This window comes from Sitophilus oryzae, unplaced genomic scaffold (genome assembly GCF_002938485.1).
Source record: "Sitophilus oryzae breed Bouriz unplaced genomic scaffold, Soryzae_2.0 scaffold_931_pilon_pilon, whole genome shotgun sequence".
Taxonomy (NCBI): Eukaryota; Metazoa; Arthropoda; class Insecta; order Coleoptera; family Curculionidae; genus Sitophilus; species Sitophilus oryzae.
The window spans coordinates 200,781-222,358 of record NW_022147563.1 but is presented as its reverse complement, the minus strand read 5'-3'; the positions used below and the strand labels follow the sequence as shown (position 1 = coordinate 222,358).

Here is a 21,578-nt window from a genome sequence, read left to right as displayed (position 1 = left end):
TTTTACATATTTTAAGATTTTTTAAAAATTTATACAGGGTGTTTCATAAAATATAACCATTGAGTAATCACGATTCTGCTTAAATTGTTTGACGTTTAAAGCTGATTTTTTGGCAAACGGATTGACTGTGGCGTGTAGAGGTTCGATAAGGAGGGGTTTCTCGAATCTCAAATCCCAAGAGGGTGAAAAAGCCCCTCAAATATTACAATATTTGTTATTTAAAAAACGGTTAATCTTTCGGGAAAACGCTTGGACACGCATAATTTTTGTTTTTTACATATTTTGAAATTTTTTAAAAAATCATACAGGGTGTTCCAAAAAGTTGGGTAATGGATTAACCACGATTCTGCTTAAACTTCTTGGCGTAAAAAGCTTATTTTTGGCAAACGGATTTTTCGAAAATCAAATTCCATCGAGATGAAACTACCCCTCGAATAATACCAAGTTATATAATAATATCGCCATATTGTTTTTTCTCATGCTGACATAAATGTGAGAAAATTTTATCCAGTTTGTATGTTAATGAAAATTCTTGCTTTGCTTTATCATCACCATTACAAATGATTAATTCGACGCGAACGAAGTCGCGGGTACACGCTAGTTAGATTATATTATAGAAGTTATTAAATTTGGGGGTTCACGAGCACTTGTGTATTTCTGGCTAGGTAAATTGTTTTAGAGATTTCATTTCTATAGATCACATGATCTCTTCTTGTTATCCGAAGCATACATCATTCATCAATAGGTATCCATGTTTCAAAATCGTAGGCCATGATTGTATTGGTTGTATCAATTGATCAAAACCTCTTTTCTTTAAGTGGAGTTGCATAGTAGATTTCTTCCTCTACCAATTTTATTCTTCTATTAATTTCATAATTCATAAATCTGAGAACAAATACTTGTATTAGAGAATATATTTTATGATGGAAAATAAATTTCTTGCAGTTTTTAGGTATATAATGAAATTATATAAGAGTTTCTTCCCTTGAACTGCTATTATAGAAATTAATTCCACGCTGTGTTCGACATAATGTGGATCAACCTGCTCTCACTAGCGGTTTCGTACTACATTATGTCGAACACAGCGTGGAATTAATTTCTATAATAGCAGTTCAAGGGAAGAAACTCTTATATAATTTCATTATATACCTAAAAACTGCAAGAAATTGATTTTCCATTATATAATTTGGGCTAGCCGAAAAAAGCCTTTATTTACTATCGATAGTTGTACCTCGGTGGTACGAAAGTACTACCATTGCACGCAGGCCGCTATCTCGCGGTGCGGGACTTAATATCTTACCGCTACTTTACGACAAGTCGTGTTTATATACTCTGCGCTGTGCTCAACATATTGTGGAAACGACCCAAGCTCACCTGATGATGGGCCCCCAAACCGGTAGTGAGAGCAGGTTGATCAACATTATGTCGAACACAGCGTGGAATTAATTTCTATAATAGCAGTTCAAGGCAAAAAACTCTTATATAATTTTAATATATTTTATTAGAGCTACTCCTAGGCGACTGTAGTAATGAAAACCTTCCATAATTGGTAGTATAGACATTAACTACAAATACAGACGTATTTATTTAAATCGTTATGATAAATGTACTCACAAACTAGAAAAACAAATTCTTAATATTTGATATTAAAATAGGATTGATCAAATAAAATGTACATTTACAGATTAAATAAACTCAAGGCACGTTCCCGAAATAGCACCTTCAGTTTATCAAATTCCAAACAGCATTGTAAATTATACAAAACCTAATCCAAGTAGAGTGAAAAATGATAGTAGAAACGCTTAGGCCATCTGCTTAATAGTAGAATTTCAAGGATGTTTTTTAACATCACATCGATATTTAGTTACATGCTCAAGCGCCGACAATTTATTCAATGTATGTACGTACATGCAAAGCTGATGGAAACATTCATAACAAACACTGAAGTATTTTAGGGGAGATGCGAGTAAAATGAATACATACAGTTCATACCAAATAAACTTTCAGTCGCGTCATTAGGCTTAACCGGCACAGCGTTGCCCACTTTTATATGTTTTCTTTTAATCAAAATATTTTAGGAAACAAAAATAAATTAATTATAAATATATAAACAGTTATTATTTACATCAACAAAACTCACCTTCTTAACAGCACTTAAGGGACATAAATTAAGGGACATAACTACCGCTTTCCCATTCAAAATATTCTAATAAGGTTGCGATGAGTTTTTTACGGTTATAAAGCTATCTTGTACACTTTACACTAAAAGAGGTTCTAAAATGAATAATGTTCGACTGCAAGGTCTGGCAACATTTTCAAGCTTAAAGGATCACCACGCTATTTATTTAAACCAAAAACTCGTAATACAAAACTAAAGTGTCAAAACGAATGACAATGTCAAGAAATAACTAAATAAATGCGACTTGACATGTTTTTACTGCAAAGCTACCACCTGAATCCCCAGCACGAAATTTAAATCCCAGTTACGCAGCACAGCGCCGAATATGTCAATGGTTGGCAAAAATGAATGTAAAAATCGAGCCCTGGATTACGTAATTAAAAGTTTAATTGATATGAAATATAATGTTATGTTTATCTCGATTCAGGATTCATCAGGTATAGAAATTCATTTGATAATTTAGTGCGTAGGTTTTAGTGCCAATAATTAAAATTAGCTTCTTTCATGTAATCACTTGTGTTGGCGTGATTTAATAACGAAATATGATTAGAAAATAATTCAATACTATATTTTGTAAATGTATTTTGTTACTAAAAAATGGCATATACCAATAGGCTTTCATGAAACTCGGTGTTATGGAAAAAAATTAAACAATTTTCATTTGATTATAATTATTACTTTTAGAGATTGACTCAGGTAGTGTGGGACTCTGGTTAGATGGTTGAACTCTCCTGCCGTCATTCGAGTCTCATGTTAGTCTCTAAGTAAATATATATCAGATATAACAAGATTTGTTAAAAATATTAATTTGTTAATCTTACCCTAAGCTCATACCCTATGTTCTATGTTCTTCATCTTATAAAAGACCGCTTTTTTAATAAGATAGAGAACAACGGAGGTTTTTCCGATTCACAGTTTGGCTTTCGAAAGGAGCGTTCTTCGCTCTTTTCGAAAAGGCTTTCGAAAGAGTTCTCAGCATTGTAAAGGATGCAAAGGATAAAGCATGGGCAAATCGAAAGATGTGCCTACTTGTAGTTCTGGATGTGCGAAACGCATTTAACTCTGTGCCATGGAGGGAAATAGTTGAATGCCTGGAAAAAATAAATATTTCACCTTACTTAAGACGTATGATCACGAGCTATCTCTCAGAGAGGAAGTTGCAGATTACGGAGAATTCCGAAATAGACGTGACATTTGGAGTTCCGCAGGGATGCAAATATTGATATAGGAAGAATTGCGGAGTAGATGCACGTAAAAAATTAGAACTGGCGCCAGAAAAAAACGGAGGCTGTATTACTAAACCAGCGGAAGTATGCAAGAAGGCTTACCATCGACGTTCTGCACATGGAGCTGGAGACTAAATCTAGCATCAGATACCTGGGTGTTATTCTCGATAGTGGAGCCATAATGAGAAGCCACATAGAGCATGCGTGCAAAAAGGCGGAGAGATCAGCTCTGCTACTATCCAGGTTAATGCCGAACAGAGATGGACCCCCGAGCAAAAAAGAAAACTCTTTAGTGCTGTAGTCCACTCAATTTCACTTTACGCGGCACCTGTCTGGCAGGGAACCTGTAAATGTGAAAAATACAAACAGCTATGCCAGAAAGTGCAGAGGAAGGTTGCTATGCGAAGTGCCCTGATGGTAATTTCAGGAACCATACCAACTGCATTACTCGCAGGTGAGCGAGGCAGAGCATGGAGAAGAGACCAGAGGGGAAAGTTAGAAGAAAGGGAATTAACTTAAGAACTTTTCAGGAGAGTTGGGACCTGGAAACGCATGGTGGGGCAATGAACCAAGCGTTTGATACCTGATGTAACACCCTAGATCAAAAGAACACATGGCGAGATAAATTACTTCCTCACACAAATCCTATCGGGCCATAGGTGCTTTGAAGCATATTTCTATCGGTCCAAATTAACCAACACACCAAGATGTACCTGCTGCGATCACTTGGATGATGTGGAACACACCTTTTTTGGGTGCCCGCAGTGGAGCGACGAACTATTGGCTCTCGAGTATCTGGTGAGGGGAGACTTTCAACGGATATGCACCGACATACTGGGGGCGCTGGACGGAAAAACCTCAGAACTTGTTTTTTCCTGTCTACAAGAGGATTTTAGCAGCAGCAGTAAAGTTCGAATCGGTTTAATAATTATTAGTTAATTAGTTAATTTCTTACTTATGTAAATTATTAAGTTATAGGAATCTCAAAATGAAAATTAAATTAAACGTCAAAGAAATCATCCTTCATTATATTTTTCATTTTCACTCCTGTCTCCCCTACTATTTCTAAACCATCAAAAGTGTAGTCGTTTCCTGTGTAAGATATCCGGTAATATTTCTTTGTAGACATTGTATTTACAATTATTTTAAAGGTAAGCATACAGAAACACAAATTTTGTTGTTTATGTTCCAAAATTTCAAAGAAAATATACCACTATACATAAATCAAAAATCTATAATATATACAAATTCGAACTTGATACTTTGAGAAAAGAAATATCAGCTAACCATAATAAATTCATCAAAATATACAAGCCCCTAATACAAAAAAAATATTAGAAGAAGTACCGATGAATGTAAGTAACAAATTTTATAAAAACTAAAAGAATTTCAGACTTCGATTGTCTTTAATTTTAGCTTACACAACGTTTCGGTCAGAAGTATCACTGACCATTATCAAGTGTGAACTAATCTAAACTACTGAGCTTGTATCATGGAGCTTATATTTATACTAGAGCCGAGCAATCACCCGTGAATTAGTTGAGTGCAATCAAAAGTCTGAGGTTATCTACTAAGAATACCTGCATTGAAACGTTTTATGAGTGGTTGCCATATTGCTGAAATTTCGATACTTGGATTACTAAAGATTTTATTATTGTAGAAATGAATACGGCCTCTTTAAATTTGCGCTTTTTCCAATGGGGTTCTTTGTGGACAACCCCTTCCGACCGACCATTTTATGTTGTGGTGCTTGGACAACACATGATATCAAATGCCCGACTTCATTGTTTCACCTCTTTGCGTATGTTTTTTTATGTTCGCGAAGTTGTACATGTAGAGGACGTTTTATCTCTCCAATATACGACTCACCGCACTCGCAAGGTACCTGGTAGATGCACTCTTTTTCTTGGTTTGATGATTCCGGTTTTGTTTTTGTTAGAACACTTCTTAGAGTAGTCCCAGACTTAAAAACAGTTTTAATTTAGTTTTAATTTTATACTACTTGGCTATTCGCCTGATCTGCGATGTTAATATATGGTTAATAATATGGAATCGTCAAGAGAGAGAGAAAGCATCCTCCTCAGGCTGGCGCACCAATGAGTCAGACTTGCAATTGGATATAATATTGTTTAGGGATTTTGCAGAGTAACGATTCTGTAGCAAATCGGTTTTAATTTTAATATTACTTCGTTCAGAATTCAGAGATTCTTGGTAACTGCATATAGCGATTGCTCCGAAATAGTTCGAAATTCTTTCAGGGTGCTTTGTGATTGGTTTGAAACGTTATTTATGCAGAAGTATTTTTAAGCAACTTAGTTTTTGATATACAGAGTCTAATTAGTCTGAATATATAGGTATAAAGACCCCTTCATCTTACTTATCCTCCAAACCCCTACAGGTCTAGTTTTAAATAAATAATCAATTTAAAAAGAAATAAATTTAAAAACCTATTAAAGAACTAAACTAAAACTAATGAATACACCCAATCACATACTGTAGAAAGCTTTGACTACTTAAAGGTTTATTATCCCATGACAAAATTTATGTTAGTTATACCTATAAAACTTTACCAAACTAACGAAGCAAATAACATATACCAAGATTTATATGAGAGTCTGAGAGTAGGTCACGGCGTCTGTATTACATAAGATCAGTAATTATCGTAAAACGTAACGTACATTAAACCAGACAAATCCTATAGACTTGCCTGTAACTACGATGTGCATGTGCAAGACCATTTCAAGAGTCGTAAAAGAGCAAATCACACAATGTTTATCTATTTCAGGCACGCAACTAGTGTAATCCAGGAGTTACATGTGATGGTCTTCTAGGGGGGATAACTGAAAGCGCAACACGCAAAATTGCATTTATTTTACGAATCTGATGCCTACTTCAGTTAAGGTACTTAAGTAAAGAAATATTTCTCTAAGATAACCCTAAAACTACTTCTTCTTATATTACGAAATCATTTCGTTTATCCAAGTTCATATTGTCCCAAAGAGTTAAACGAAACTTAAAATGCTAATTTAAGTTGGAATGTTTATACCCATAAAAATACAAAATCTACCACAAACACTTTATATTTTAATGGTGGATCAGTATTTCGCTAATCATAATAGCAATTGAGGAGCAAACTTACCTACTAAATGCATTTTGTCAATTTTTTAAGATTTTCAACCAAAAATGGTCTTGCAAACTACATACACAGAGTTTATAATGCCTGAAACGACGTGTTAAATACATTTTATCCCATTCGAATTAAATGGCGAAAATACCTTAGACTTTCTATGTACTGTACGTCCATTGGCGGTAGACAAACAAACAGAAGTATGTCCTTGTGTGCTGTGGACATACTGCTGTTTGTTTGTCATTGCCAAATGAATGGTTTTCTTTTTGTAATAAAACTTTTCTATTTTTTTGAATAATATTAGTTAAAATAATGAATGGAACTACGACTGGGGACTATGTAGTTAGGGATACAGACCATGGTAGCAGAAAAATAAAGAGAAATTTCACTCCTAAAGGACAGTCAACAGTTTTTTTCTAATTTTTTCAGATATCATCAAAACTAGATTTTTCACATGTAGGTGTACTATTTTTATGATTTTTTATCCATTTTTCAAGTATACTAGTTCGGTAAGTTTCTTACAAAATGCGTGGCAGTTTTTTCGTTTTCTAAAATTCTAAAAAATTGTTAAAATGCATCTGAAAGTCTGCTCTTCAATTATTGATTAAAATCAACAGATGCATGAAATCAATTTGAATTATCAGCTGCTCTCTTGATATGCTCATGATATGGGTCATTTTTCCCTTTAGCTTTGTCTCTCCCTAGACACATTGTCGACAATGGCCATCCTAAAAGTCAACCACCACAAATAATTGTCAATTTTACAAATATAGAGCTGTTCGTGAACAAACGGCGAAAGAAGCAGCCACCAAACTGCAGAAAACCAGGTATTACGTCCAAAACTGGATAAATAACTGGAGAAGTGAAATTATAAACAATGTTGGGTAAGTCCGCCCACATTAATATTGCATATCGTGAAATAGAAGTTCTTCCAATAAAGATTCCTTCCAATAAAGATGAAATTAAATGCATCGCAGGGAAACACTACATGTGAGTAAAACTTCGTAATGCGGTTAATGTTTTTAAGAAATGGCTAAAAAAACTTAGACGTAGATAGACAAACAATTATATGCAAGTATTTAGTTTTAGGAGTTTACGAAAGAACACAATTGATGGTTGGTCATATCTGAGCAGTATTAAATGGCATACAGCTCTTTTTTGTGGTCCTGATGATGAAGATGATGATTATGGAACAACATCGGATAAAATCGAATTCGGCAAAAACAGTAGGTCGCGTGTACTTGTGAACACTGATGACACGCATCACAAGTACATGCGAGAGGTCACCAACGCTCTATATGGAGCATTGTATAGAAACAAAAAATCGGATAAATGAGTGTTCTGATAAGTGTTATAGTTTTTAAAAACAATCACGTTATATAATAATATATTTTATTTTGCGTGGCATTCAATAAGTTTTGTAATTTTCCTACGTTATTTGGTTTCAATAAAATGTCATTTATTTAAGTATTTTATAAGAAAGTATTGATATTTATGCAGTGGGCTATAGATCCAGACTTAAAAACGTAACAGTTAACGCCTAAAGCAAACTTTCAATCAGACATCCATAAATATTTCTGTCGCTATAAATTAAAAAAAAAATAAACATAATTATTAATCAATTAAAAACATATTATGTTTAAAAAATAAAGACGGTATAATACATGTTGTCCTTGACAACTTTTCGGAATTTGAATTATGTACAGCTTCGATTACACTCTCACCAATATGAACAAATGTCCAGCTCTCGGTCCAGCTATTAGATTCTTTGTTCCTACTACTCTAGTGGCGGAAATTTAACTGTAATGCTCGGTAGGCTCTGACTCGGTTGACTAGATCTTGCCACGCCCACTCGGTGCCCACTGAGCGAGTATATAAACGCTCAACTTGTAGATTGTATTTTAGTTTATAATCATCTGCTGATGATGCTAACATGGTTAGCGAAACACGCGTCACGTGAACACGTGTCGATACACGTGTAAAAGTAAAAGTGTTTTGGTGTATTGTGGTGATTTAGTGTTTTTATTTTGCTGTGTAACACCAAAGGTTCCAACCCTCAACTGTAATTTGTCATTTGTTTGAGAAAAAAATAAATCTATGATATAAACTTAAATTAGTTTTTACAATATCAATTTCAAAGTTCAAAATCAATGGCAAGAAGGCCTTCAGTTATGTGTGAATGTTTTTAGATATTTTTTTAATAATTTCAATCTTTAATAAATAAACTTCTTCAAAGGTCCCCTTATAGAAGTTTGTTAAATTAATCTTACAGAAGCTCCCCGTCTTCTATTATCTCTACCATGGTACTATTATCAAACACAATCTTCTATTATTCTTCTTATATTAATGGATAAACATCGATTCCTAAAGCTATAGCTAACTCAAAACATTTTTGGAGAAAGCTAATGAAACTATTATATTTTGTCAAATTTCACAAGTTTATTTGTTTTCCTTCCAACTCATACTCACTGTATTTAAGAATTAATTTAAAATCCATTTAGAGACAAAACAATATAGCACTAAGTATGTGCATTTAAAAATATATTAGAAGGTATTTGTAAAAACAATTACAAAATGCCAACGTTGATATTATTCATTACGAATAAGCTTATTATTAATACATGACTGTACATTTTGATAGATTAAAATAACTAGTACACTTTATTGTTACAACATACAAACTTGTCTAACAAAGTTATAACAAACTAATATTAAACTTTATAATATGTTTTCGTAGCAATTTAGTCAGGGTTATTTAAAACTGGACATAACACTAAATAATCTTGCATGGCTCAGATGCGTCCAGCAGATGCGGAAATCGTTTGTCTAAACACATCTTAAATCTGCATAAAATCTACTAAATGTTGGGCCGGTTCTGTTACTGAATAAATAAACTGTGTTATACACGTGCATTTGAAAAGTGGGTTGTAGTTGTGTTATGTCAGATCGTTACTAATTCAATGTGAATTATTGGCTGAAAGGAGTATTTTAAGACACACTAAAACCGCATGGAACATTTATATGGAATATCAATACAGCGAATTCGTTTATTGGTTCCACCATAATTAGAAAGCTCTTGAGATACTTCCATTTTCATTATTTCCTAAAACAAAATATATTTAAGACATTTTAGTTGGCAATTTTATTATCCTCAACAGTTATCGGTCAATAGTATAATATAAATTATAATGGCATTTATACATAGGTACAAGTATATCGGATGCGTCTCAAAAGCGGCTCACACCTTTTTTATTTTTACAGATAAAAAAACGAAATTTGGTATGTTTGGTTTTTATATGACATAAATTAGGATTGACTGACGTATTCAATTGTTTTTTACAACTTCTGATTTTTAAATGGCACCCTCGATATATTTCTACTTTATTCGATGCAAAATGACACTCTGAATAGAATGACATGTCATCTGTCAATTTTTGACATTTTCGCATATGGTTTATTTGAAATTGTAACATGCGGTTCATAACAAAAATTTGACTCGACATAACAAGTGTGTGATACCAAATTATTCGTAAAAAATGCTATTTCCAAATATGCTAATGAGCCATCCTTGTTCCATTTAAAAAATATATTATATATTATTAAAAATACGATTTGGGCATCTTTTAATCGGCCAGCACAAGAGACTTGACGACTTCATAAGGACTTGATTAAAAAATAGTGTTTTTAACACAGCCATGGTTCTCTGGATTGAAATTCAAAATACGATTTTTCTCTAAGCGAAAATGTCAAAAGTGGACTATATTAAGACTAATTATATTAGTTAATAATAGTGGGTTCTCATATAATTTGTCAAAGAGAACAGCACACAGCAAACAGCACGAGCAAACAGCAAAGAGAACAGCACACAGAGTTACAGCAAACAGAACCGTAACAAGAATAAAACATTTCCAAAACAATCCGACCATTCCAGATTAAAATAACAAAGTAGAATAGGATACAATCAGGTCTCTATTTGTATTAGATTTCTAAATTGTATACCATTTACAGCCTTAAAATAAAGACTCTTTAACACAACACATGTATAAAAGTATTCGAGTAAATCAAAGGTATACTCTTGTCCCAAGCGCCATATAGACAAGGCTTCATATCGGATCGACATTTCTAGCTTTGGGTGCCGGTTTTTATATGTACGAAGAGTACAGTCAATACGCGCTCAGGACAATAAGATGTACCGAATAAACAAGAAATAGCATGTAGTTTCCCAAGCGCATGATATAGAGCGTCAGATTCAGTGGTTTTCTAAATGTTTATGTAATAAACACTTCGCATTTTTCTCTCCCCGACTTATAAGATCGCTATATCAATTCACTCGTATAAATGAAAATACAGAGGAAAGACTTCTCTTGCCAATACGTTATGTCGATGTTCTCGTATTTTGATTCATGAAGTTTAGATTCCCATACTCTCAAATTCAAGAGAGTTTTACTTCTCGGATTAAGAAAAATTACCATCATCAGCAACTTATATTCTTCCATTTTGAACTAGACTCATTTGTGACAGCAGTTCTTACTGCCAGGTAACAACTCTATATACTCACACGTTGTAGCAGATTTTTGAATGCTGGAATTTTGCCGGTCATGCATAAACTTGCTCTTTCTAAGAGTACGTCTGTTTAACTACGACTATTTAAAAATATAGACTTTAGGTCAATAAAAACATTTTATAGACTCTAAGTCTAAAAGGTAGAAGCTTCCAGAGACACTACAAACTTTAAGCTCTGACCAGAGCCAAAGGAGTTACAGGGATAAATAATCAAATTATTCTATTTCACCATCGTTTTCAGTTATGAAAATTGAAATCCACGATGCTATAAGGACTGTCCGACTCAAATTTATTTGTACTCTGGATATGCAGGTAATGTCTTTATTCTCTATAGTATTTAGGTAAAATTAAACCAGCCCCCCCCCCCCAACTAATGATAATAGGTGGTGGATTGATTGCTACCTATGCTATTTAAAAACTAGCAGTTTTTAACAGCATTTGTGTTTTGGTAGTTAGTTCTACATTCTTAATTCATCCATTTGTTATATATGATTAACAAAAATTAACATATTTCAAAACTAAAATAATATTATACATTATTACTAAATATATGTCTATACAAAAGCATGAAGTAATCACATTTGAGATGTATATAAATGTACATTGAAACGTGAAACTTGTATCAATACCGAGAACAACACATACGCATTTCTTCAATCCAATGACCAACATTAATTGTGCAATATTTACTTACACTCCCATATTCATAATGTAAACCAATACAATAATTAGTAGTGCCTCTTACTATTAAAAGTAGATCCACACCTTATAAACACATACCTAATATTCATTTTCTACAGCTATTTTTATGACTCAACTACGAACTCAACAGTAACATTATCTCTATAAAATTTGCAAGAATCTATTTTGACCTAAATAAATAATTCTATTAATTCCATGAAAGACTGTTCTCAATGCCCCGACTTGTTCGATCGCCATTGTAATAAGCATCTTGCTATCTATCCTAGACTATTGGAAAAAGTGAGAGCGCCACCTGTAGATGTGTAACATAGTTGACATTTATCGTTATTGCTACTTTTTTTAATGCAAGTTGATGGCATAGCACTTAAAAAATAGGTTAATAAAAAAAATAAAGATGTTCCCCCATTACTTAAGATAGAGTTCGTGTCTACTAAGACAGTTAGGTGCTTGTTAAAACTAGACATACATATTTGGAAAACGTAATAATTGTTCAGTAGACTTTTATGGCATAAATTAAAATAACAGTACAATAGGCTAATACGTTTATTCGCGGAATAATATAAAATGGTATGCAAATAATTCTAAACGCTACTACTAAGCGGTATTATAACCTTGATAGATTCATCAGTTCCACGTTCGATTATGATAGTTTTAAATGCAACAGGTATGAAGTGTAAAAAAATTACTGCAATAATATCTATTTAAAGAATAGCCTTGAAGATTTTCCCATTTTTATAGTTAAATATATAAAAATCGAAAAAAATAGACAAAATGCGGCTATGAATAGCGATGGGAACTATCGAATGAATTAGACTATCGAATGGTTAATGAATGAATGATTTCAACTATCGAATAGTTTTATTCGAATAAAATCATTCATTCATTTGTATACTAAAGCATATGTGACAACCTCGCCGTGCGACTAAATGGTTATCGTTGAGCCACGACTATCGAATGCTTTTGATAAATGAAATTTAGTATTCGTTTGATTTTTGTATGCGTCAGTGCATTATTAGTTCTTCCAAATTTTCATAACTTCGCCGTATAAATACTGTGCTATTTTTGCGTTTATTAAAATAGTTAAAATACTAAAATAGTAGTTATTTTTTAATTTTATTTATTGACGATTGTGTGCATGTACAGGTGGTCAAAATTTTTCCGAAAATTTGTGTGGTTTTCCGTAGTCCGATCTTTCAATTATTTAATTTTATATGGTATATGGCTATTTTTTAATGAGATGAGATGAACTTACAATTAATTTTAAAAATACATATTTGTATTTTAGATGTTTTAATAATATGAATTAGTTGAACTTAATAATCATATTTAAGTAATGTAGTTAAGTAAATGGTTATCGAACTCAAACTATGGGGTGAGAAAATTAAAATAAAAGTTTTACACGTGCCAATTTAAAAAAAAAAGTTAACGATGTTTGTATTTTGTTTATGCTAATTCTCTTACATGTACTATTTTGCGAAGAAATATTTCATTTATTTTTTAAAGTAAATGCCAGTAAAAGTAAATATAATTTTTAAATAGTAATATAAAGCACCTAATATAAATAATTTTGATTTCTAATTTTTTATTTATATTTTCCTTCCATTACACTGAATGCTTAGAAAATTAATAAATGTTTATATTTCATGATTTTAAAATTTGTTCTTAATATAACAAATTAGTTCTGTAATTATTATTATTTAATAAACCAACGTTGCCACACACAAAAAATTTAGAGACTATATTATTTTTAAATAGGATCTAATATAAATAATTTTGACATCTAATTTTTTGTTTATATTTTGCTACTACTTAAAAAAAATATTTATATTAAATGATTTTAAATTTTGTTGGTAATGGGTATAACAAATTATTACTGTTATTATTATTTATTAAACCAGTCTTTGCTTAAAAACATTAAAAATCATTTTCCTACATCCAAAATAACAAGTATTATTGCAGTGTAACAACAGAATATTAATAAAAAAAAATGCAGAATATATAGACATACTAACCCTACTAACTAAAGCCAAACAATAATATTCTTTGCCAATATCAACTAATACCAAAATATGGCAACAGCGCCCTTCATAATGTATTTTCTGTGTAAATACTAGCACCTCAATAAAAAAAATAATGTGTCCTTATTTATATCTGACTCCGCAAAAAATTAAAGATGCCGGCTTCTTTCATAGCATTGCCACCGACCGCTGTCGGGTTTCTCGGAAAGAAACCTACGTCGCCGGGCGACAACTAAAATTCAGTTAATATTTTATTATAATCGATCCTGACGAATAAATGAATTTCATAAATGAATGAATTTTATAAATGAATGGTTTTTGCTGCCGAATTACTAGAATACAATATTTCAAGGCAGATGACGGATCTATTCGATAATGTTTATTCGAATAGTTTTCAACGAATGTTTTCTTACTAACTATCGAATTATTCGAATGAATTGCAACTATCGAATGTTTCGATAGTATTCATTCGATAGTTCCCACTACTAGCTATGAACATTTGGAAAAATGTTTAGAACAGTATTATTTCTAAGTTCTAAGATGGATGTCTTCCTTTGATGGATTTCTTGCCTATATTTATGGTCTAAATATAGTATACGATTATGTATGAGCCCATCATTTAATAAGAACATAAAACAAAATTTTTAAAAAAACCCAGGAGGCTTCCACTCGAGATGAAGTATATATTTTAAACTGTATCATATTCAAGTACCAATTTCCTGAATTGCCTGATAAGTTGCATTAGGTTAGTATAGATAACCCAACAGGTAGATTCTCAACTTTTTTATTAAATGGCTGCAGTTTACTATAGAAGCTTTTCTAATTATATTTTCTTTCTAATTCCTAAAAAACTAGAAAATTTAGAAACGTAAAATAAGATATTTCCATCTTGAGTTCCATCTGAACTTCTGAACTTCAAATCATTCTAGAACCTCAACATGTATGAGTCTCGGTATGAATACATCAAATTATTAAACTGCATCAATGATATTTCCTCTATATCCTCTATACATATATTGCTCTAATAGTCTCATCACCACACTAAATGGAAAAAAAAAATAATTTCAAAAAAAAAATTTCAAACATATTAAGTATATGTATTTTTTTTTATTCTCAGCATCCACAAAGAGAGGAACCTACCTGAATTAGGCACCTAAAGAGTATATTTCTCATAAAACGGGTTTGTTTACAGTGGGTACAGGTACTGAATTGCGATCAGAATACCTCTGGGAAGACTCACAAACCGACTCCAATGGTATAAAGACCGATTTTACAACATGCCCATTCTCATGTATTTTTTAATGTCTTCCTATTAATATATTAGTTCATGTAAATTTGGTAAAATCATACCATAACTACATCTTTTTTCATATACAATACTAAATCATAAATTAAATGTGTATCATACTCACGTGTGCGATCAAACCGAGAATCAAACATTTTTAGTATTTACGCAGCTGAAGTTTCTTAGAAATCACAGAAAAATATCGCCTTCTTCATGATCTTATTACCTAGATTATTTCACAACACAAGCTTTGCAATAAACCAGGTAAATCCATCTTCCACAGTATCAACATAATACAGTAATTAGTTATACAAAAAAAAACTAACAAGACCTGTGTAATTCCAACAGTGAAACATGCCTCGCATCATATATTATATAATGATACATAAATTAATTTAAACATCAAATATTAAATGTTAACCTCGTCTTGAATCTTAACAAATTCCTGAAGTAGTACCAGATAGGGGAAAAATGGATAAACTGAGAGATAAACAAATACTTAAACAAGGTGTAAATTAATAATAAATAATTCTGTTACATAAAACAATCTTTAATACATATGAGAGCAATCATGGTTGACCCACTGGCGCCTGGTGATGTAAGTTTTTAATGACTTATCGACACACAGACAGATTTAGCACGAATTTAAAATATTAGTAAGTAGATTTAGTAAGGTTAGTTTAGGATTTACTTCATAAATACAGGTGATACACACAGTACTTTTGTTTAGATGAAATCGGGGATTGGATTTTAGACAGGTTTAGTCCAAATATCCTACTCAGAAAGATCTTTTAAATTTTTCTAATAATAAATACGTAATATTTATCGATTTTCCTTGATTTGATTAAGAACAATCTTCGGATTGTCACGGGGTTTTTAACAGGACACTGTCTCCTCAATGAACACCTCAGTAGATTGAAACTAAGAAACAACGGCGAATGCAGATTCTGTAGAAAAGATGGGGATACCCCAGAACACCTCATCACTGAGTGTGCCGAGACGACAACCATTCGTACAACCATTCGAACTTTGATACGACTGATATCGCAGATGAAGAACTAACCTCTGTAAAATCGTCCCAGATACTGGCTTTTGTCAAAGCCCTGAGACCGTAAGATGATAACTCAAGAAGGGGGGAGATACCTCCCATACAATCTACATCTATCGATTCTTTATATCCTGATGGAAAGTTCATAATACAAGATGGTATGAAAAAATAAAAAGAAGTTATAATAAAAATACATATTTTATTGAGTTCGCTTATCATCCCCCAAAAATATATATAAAATTTACAAAAACAAATACAAATCACCTTAACTGTCGCTCTTCTTAGAAAATTATTTTTTAATTACCACCACCTCTAACTTACCGCTTGAACATCGCCGAATTTTGACACATCCTTAGGTTTATCCAAAGGCGAATGATTAGACGGATGATTTCCCATTTTCACGTATTTTCCAATAAATCAATAGAAAAGAGTCACACAAAACAACACTCGCTTTTAATGATACCGTCACACCAAACCTGCGGGCTTCAACCGAACCAAAAGGTACTTCAACAGCAGCAGCTGTGCACCAACCGGACAGATGCTCGACGTAAGGGCAGACCAACACGGCAAATACTAACTATTAATCTCTTTCCCGAAGGGCACAAACATTATTTTCCTCTGCCGTATACGAATAAAAAAGTCTGTATCGAAATTTGGAAATACAAAAAGAAGTTTGTCTGGTCTGGGAACGTCTTCTTTCTTTTTTATTTTCGATTGGTATAAGGTTTCTTTCTAACAAACAGGTTGGCCTTGAACATTCCTAAGAGCACAGCAAGAAAGACACTCGGAAAAAAACGTGTTTTATAAGGCACTTTAAGCAGTTTAAATTTTGAGAAAAAAACGTAACACTGTTTCCTGGGAGACTTCAATCGGAAGTTGGAAGGCTAACGGTTTTTTCTTGTTTGGTTTTCTAAAAGGCAGATGTTTTACTTTTTAATTTTCGCGATTATGATGATTTGAAACGATCCTTAAAAGAGCTTAAGTACAAAAACCGCGTAATGAGGGAAAACAAAAGAAGACGACGAGAAAAACAAAAAACAACACCCGATTTTCTAACGGAAAAAATGCGGCCGCAACGCGAAACTACACGACCATCGCGACGATCCCACGGACTGTTGATGACGGTTAAAGTTGAATGCGGGCTCACAATGCGCCATGTACTAACGTTTCTAAAAACGTCGGCGCAGGTAAACGCACCTAGACCCAAGTTGGACGGCGATTTCGATGACACCGACATCGGAACGCTAACGTAATTGTCAACGATACGCCATCGAGTGTAAGAGATGCAGAGCCGCAATCTCTTTGGGGTCGCGCGCCGGTGTTACCTTGAAGGCCGGCGAGATTAAATGGCTCGGATGGGATCGGGCCAGATCGACAATGTGGTCTTAGTCGGAACTGGGTTGCTGATCGGTCACGGGATGCTGTACGTCACGCATGATCGCCAGTTAGGTTCATTCATGCAATCGCACTTAGCTTAGATTCGAATTTGAATAAGTATGTATTTTATCTATTATTGCGGTTTGATAAAATAGTTGTTACAATATCGAAATTGTAATGCATTCATAAAAAAATTTTCGTGAAATTTCAGCCCATCCTACCGGTGTTGCATCGTCGGACGGGACATAGGAAATCCTATGTAAATTTTAATGGGGTCAATTATTGACTTCCCTAACTATTTTAGAGAATAATTCTATTTAGGTTTATTGAATAGCACTAAAACCCACATTCAAAAGTATAACTTTAGATTAGTTATTGCCGATTTCTTTTTAAATATTTCTCCTTTCTTATGGCCCTGTATTTACTTATGAGCACCAGTCAAGGTAAAAGATAACTGTCAAATGAAGTTGTCATTTCAGAAATTTACCTATTTAGTGGTTTATTATTATTGAAAACTCATTCCTACATCGGAAATCTTAAAGATGTATTTATAAATACAAATTAATATGAGTTAAAGTAAAATAAAGTAATCAATTACAAGGTTAATTATAGTATTATTATAATATTCAATAACTTATTAACTTAGGTACTACTAAATTGTTAGAACTTTGGGATTTAAGAAGATGTTCAAATATTCCTCCATCGACTGCTAGACAATAACCCAGGCGATCATAAAATTATCTTCTTACATTCGCTAGTTGGTAAACCGAAATTCTATTGCATTCGGCAGAAATAGCATTTTTTAACTCGTCTAGATTTGGGTATTTTTTATCCTTGTATATCCTGTTTTTTAAATGGCCCCAGAGAAAGAAATCATTTGGCGAAATATCAGTAGACCTTGCTGTCCAATTTACTGTATGATTAAGGCCAATAAAGTTTCCGTTAAAACTATTGTCTAAATATTCCCGAACAGCCAGGGTACTATGTGCCGGGTACCATTTGGTACCAAACTTCCTGATTTTCCCTAGCGGCATCATGTAAAGCAGGTAAAATATGATTTTCGAGAAGCTCCAAATAATATTCTGCATTTAAATTTCGCGTAAGAAATAATGGCCCGATAATATTGTATCCGAATATCCCTGCCCAAACATTGACTTTCTGTGGATATTGCGTCCTTGTTTCGACAAGCCTGTGTTGGTTTTCTTTGTTCCAATATCGATAATTTTGAACATTGGGTTCATTATTTAAGGTAAACGTGCATTCGTCAGTGAAACATATGTTTTTTAAAAATTCCCTATCCGTGATTGTGAATTCCATCATATCAAAACAAAACGCCTGCCGCCGTATTTCGTCCCCATCTCGTAGCTCTTGGTGCTTTTCATATTTGAAGGAATAGTATTTATGTCGTTTCAAAATTCGAAACGCTGTAGTTTCCTTGTGCTGATCTTTCCATCGTTCTCTTCCACGCACAATAAAAGTCGGTATCATTCCTTGCATCTTCTCTTTGTTCCTGCCTTGCTTCACATCTGCAGTTATTTATTAGGGTACCTTTGTCTCAAATCTCTGGATATTCCATGCGATTGTAGATTTTCCAGGTATCGGTCTATTCGGATACAGAGCAGCAAACATGTCCGACACCTTTTGATAACTATTTCCTTGATAATACCATTTACTCAGCAATACTTTTTGTTCGGTAGGGTACACTGTAAAAAAAAATGAGTGAAATTTCACTCAGATTTCACTCAATACTTTCTCAATTTCTGTCCACACCCGATTGAGTGAAATTTCCACTCTACAGAACCGAGTGAATCTTCAATTCTCAGAGTGAAAAGCACTGAGTGTTTTCACTCAATCGAGATTAGACGAAAGACTCCTTTTTACTCATTATTGTTTACCTTGAGTAGGATTTTGATCGATTTTGATAATTTATTCACTTTAAAATGAGTGAACTCACTAAGTGTTGAGTTCAAGACACCTTTTATTGAGTGACTTTTACTCAAATTTGTGTTACACTTAACTCGATTAGTACTCATATCTGAGTATTAATTTCACTCAGTATTGAGAAATATATTCTAAATTATTTTTTTAAAAGCTATATGTAAGCTAACTTGTTATTTTATAACAGGTGGGCAGGTGCCTTTCAAAGGTAAGTTTCAGTTTAGGACATGGTCTCGAACATGTCCATTTCCTAAAATTCACTTTTGGGAGGCATCTGGTCACTTGTAATAAAATAACAAGTTAGCTTACATAGCTTTTAAAAAAATCATTTAGAATATTTCGTTTTTTTTAACAAACCAAATAAAAAACTGTAGAACCTTCAAAAATATTTTTATTTGTCATTTTTATTTGACAAAAAAACAAATAAAACCAAATATAACACTATTATTATAATATCAAAAACATTTTAAAAAGTTTTCAACTCTTTTTGGAAAAAATACAGGAACTTTTTAAGCTAGATGTCTAGAAAAGTTGCATCACATCGCAAAAATCCGCTTTATTAAGAGCATTCGTCAGCTCGGCTACCAACATTCTCGAATATTTCTAATTTCTAAACTAACTTTTAATAACGAAAATCCTCCGGAAAATCCAGATACTTTTCCTCCTGAAAATTAAAAAAAAATGTTATTCTGCCAAATGTTCCAGTTCCCAGTTCCAGATTGAGGGAAAGTACCTAGATTTTCGCTACGCTAATTAGTCCAGGAAACATCCGAGCATTGCGGCAATCAGTAGACGCAGTCGAATTTGAATATATGTTAGGCGGATTTCTGCGATGTGAAAAAAAATGTTCTTAACATAAAACATATTTAGGAGTTATGAGTTCGTATTCGCTTCACCACGCCACGCGGCCACTGTCACACTTTACATCACACACACATACACTATGGACTTGTAACCTGGGCACCTTCGAAGGAACAAGACAACCTACGACTCGAACAGATAATTAAAAACTGAGGAACAGGGAAATAGCTTATTCGGTATCGAAGAAGCGCGTATGACGTATGATTAGTAATGAGCGAAAATACTCTAAACTGGGTGATTTCACTCAAATTTTTATTGTGTAAAACATAACATGAGTTTTTAAGTGAATTTTTCTATTCCATTACTCAAAGATAGGGGTTATAACTCGAACATGAGCTTATTCAATAGCTATTGATTAAATAGAGATCATATTTGAGTAAAATGATGAATTTACTCTATTTTAGATAAAAATGTACTCAATTATTTCACTCAAAAAATTCACTCCCTGAGAAATATGTGTTCACTCAGGCTGATTTTTTACAGTGTAATTTATGGCTAATATTTTCGATGTAGGTATGAGTTTTTAATAATAATAATAAAGCACTAATAGATACATTTAATAATTAATAGATACACTAATAGATAAATTTCTGAAATGACAACTTCATTTGACAGTTATCTTTTACATTGACTGGCGCTCATAAGTAAATACAGGGCCATAAGAAAGGAGAAATATTTAAAAAGAAATCGGCGATAACTCGTAAACAGGCTAATCAAAAATATCTAAAGTTATCCTTTTGAATGTGGGTTTTAGTGCTCTTCAATAAACCTAAATAGAATTATTCTCTAAAATAATTAAGGAAGCCAATAATTGACCCCATTAAAATTTACATGGGATTTCCTATGTCCCGCTCGACGATGCAACACCTGGTATGCCTGTCTTTGTCATTCTGAAATTGTATTTAATTCCGACTATTTTATTGCATATTCCACTTATTAAAAAAAGCATGGAAGACCATGGACAATCAGATTATTTAGGAATATTGCGTTGATTGAAAGCAAGTTGTGACCTGCCGTCGCTTCAGCAGTAGTCAGCATGTCGCTTCGATCTGCGATGCGAGAGGTACTGTACTGAAATTAACAGCAGTTAAGGGACATAATGGGCCAAAACTACCGCTTTACCGTTCAGTATATTCTAATAAAGCTATCAAGCTAGCTATTAAGCTACAGCGAAATTAAAATAACTTTCGTTGCACATCATAATACGACCACCAGCAAACTCCATAAGATGACGCATGGTGTCATTGATGACGT

The 21,578-nt window shown here is 33.0% G+C and overlaps 1 protein-coding gene across 3 annotated transcripts in view; it reads right to left on the bottom strand.

Annotated features, from left to right (window-relative positions):
• LOC115890848 (protein numb) overlaps positions 1-21,578 on the bottom strand; it is a 189,137-nt gene that overhangs the window by 66,618 nt on the left and 100,941 nt on the right. Inside the window, exon 1 of one of the 3 annotated variants that reach the window (XM_030911200.1) lies at positions 16,470-17,397. The exons of 1 other annotated variant lie outside the window; for it this stretch is intronic. In XM_030911200.1, coding sequence (XP_030767060.1) covers positions 16,470-16,544 — 75 coding nt within the window. In that variant the 5' untranslated portion in view covers positions 16,545-17,397. Of the gene's footprint in view, positions 1-9,048; positions 9,636-16,469; positions 17,398-21,578 lie in introns of those variants that run through there. One more of the 3 variants, XM_030911199.1, reaches the window with a different exon arrangement.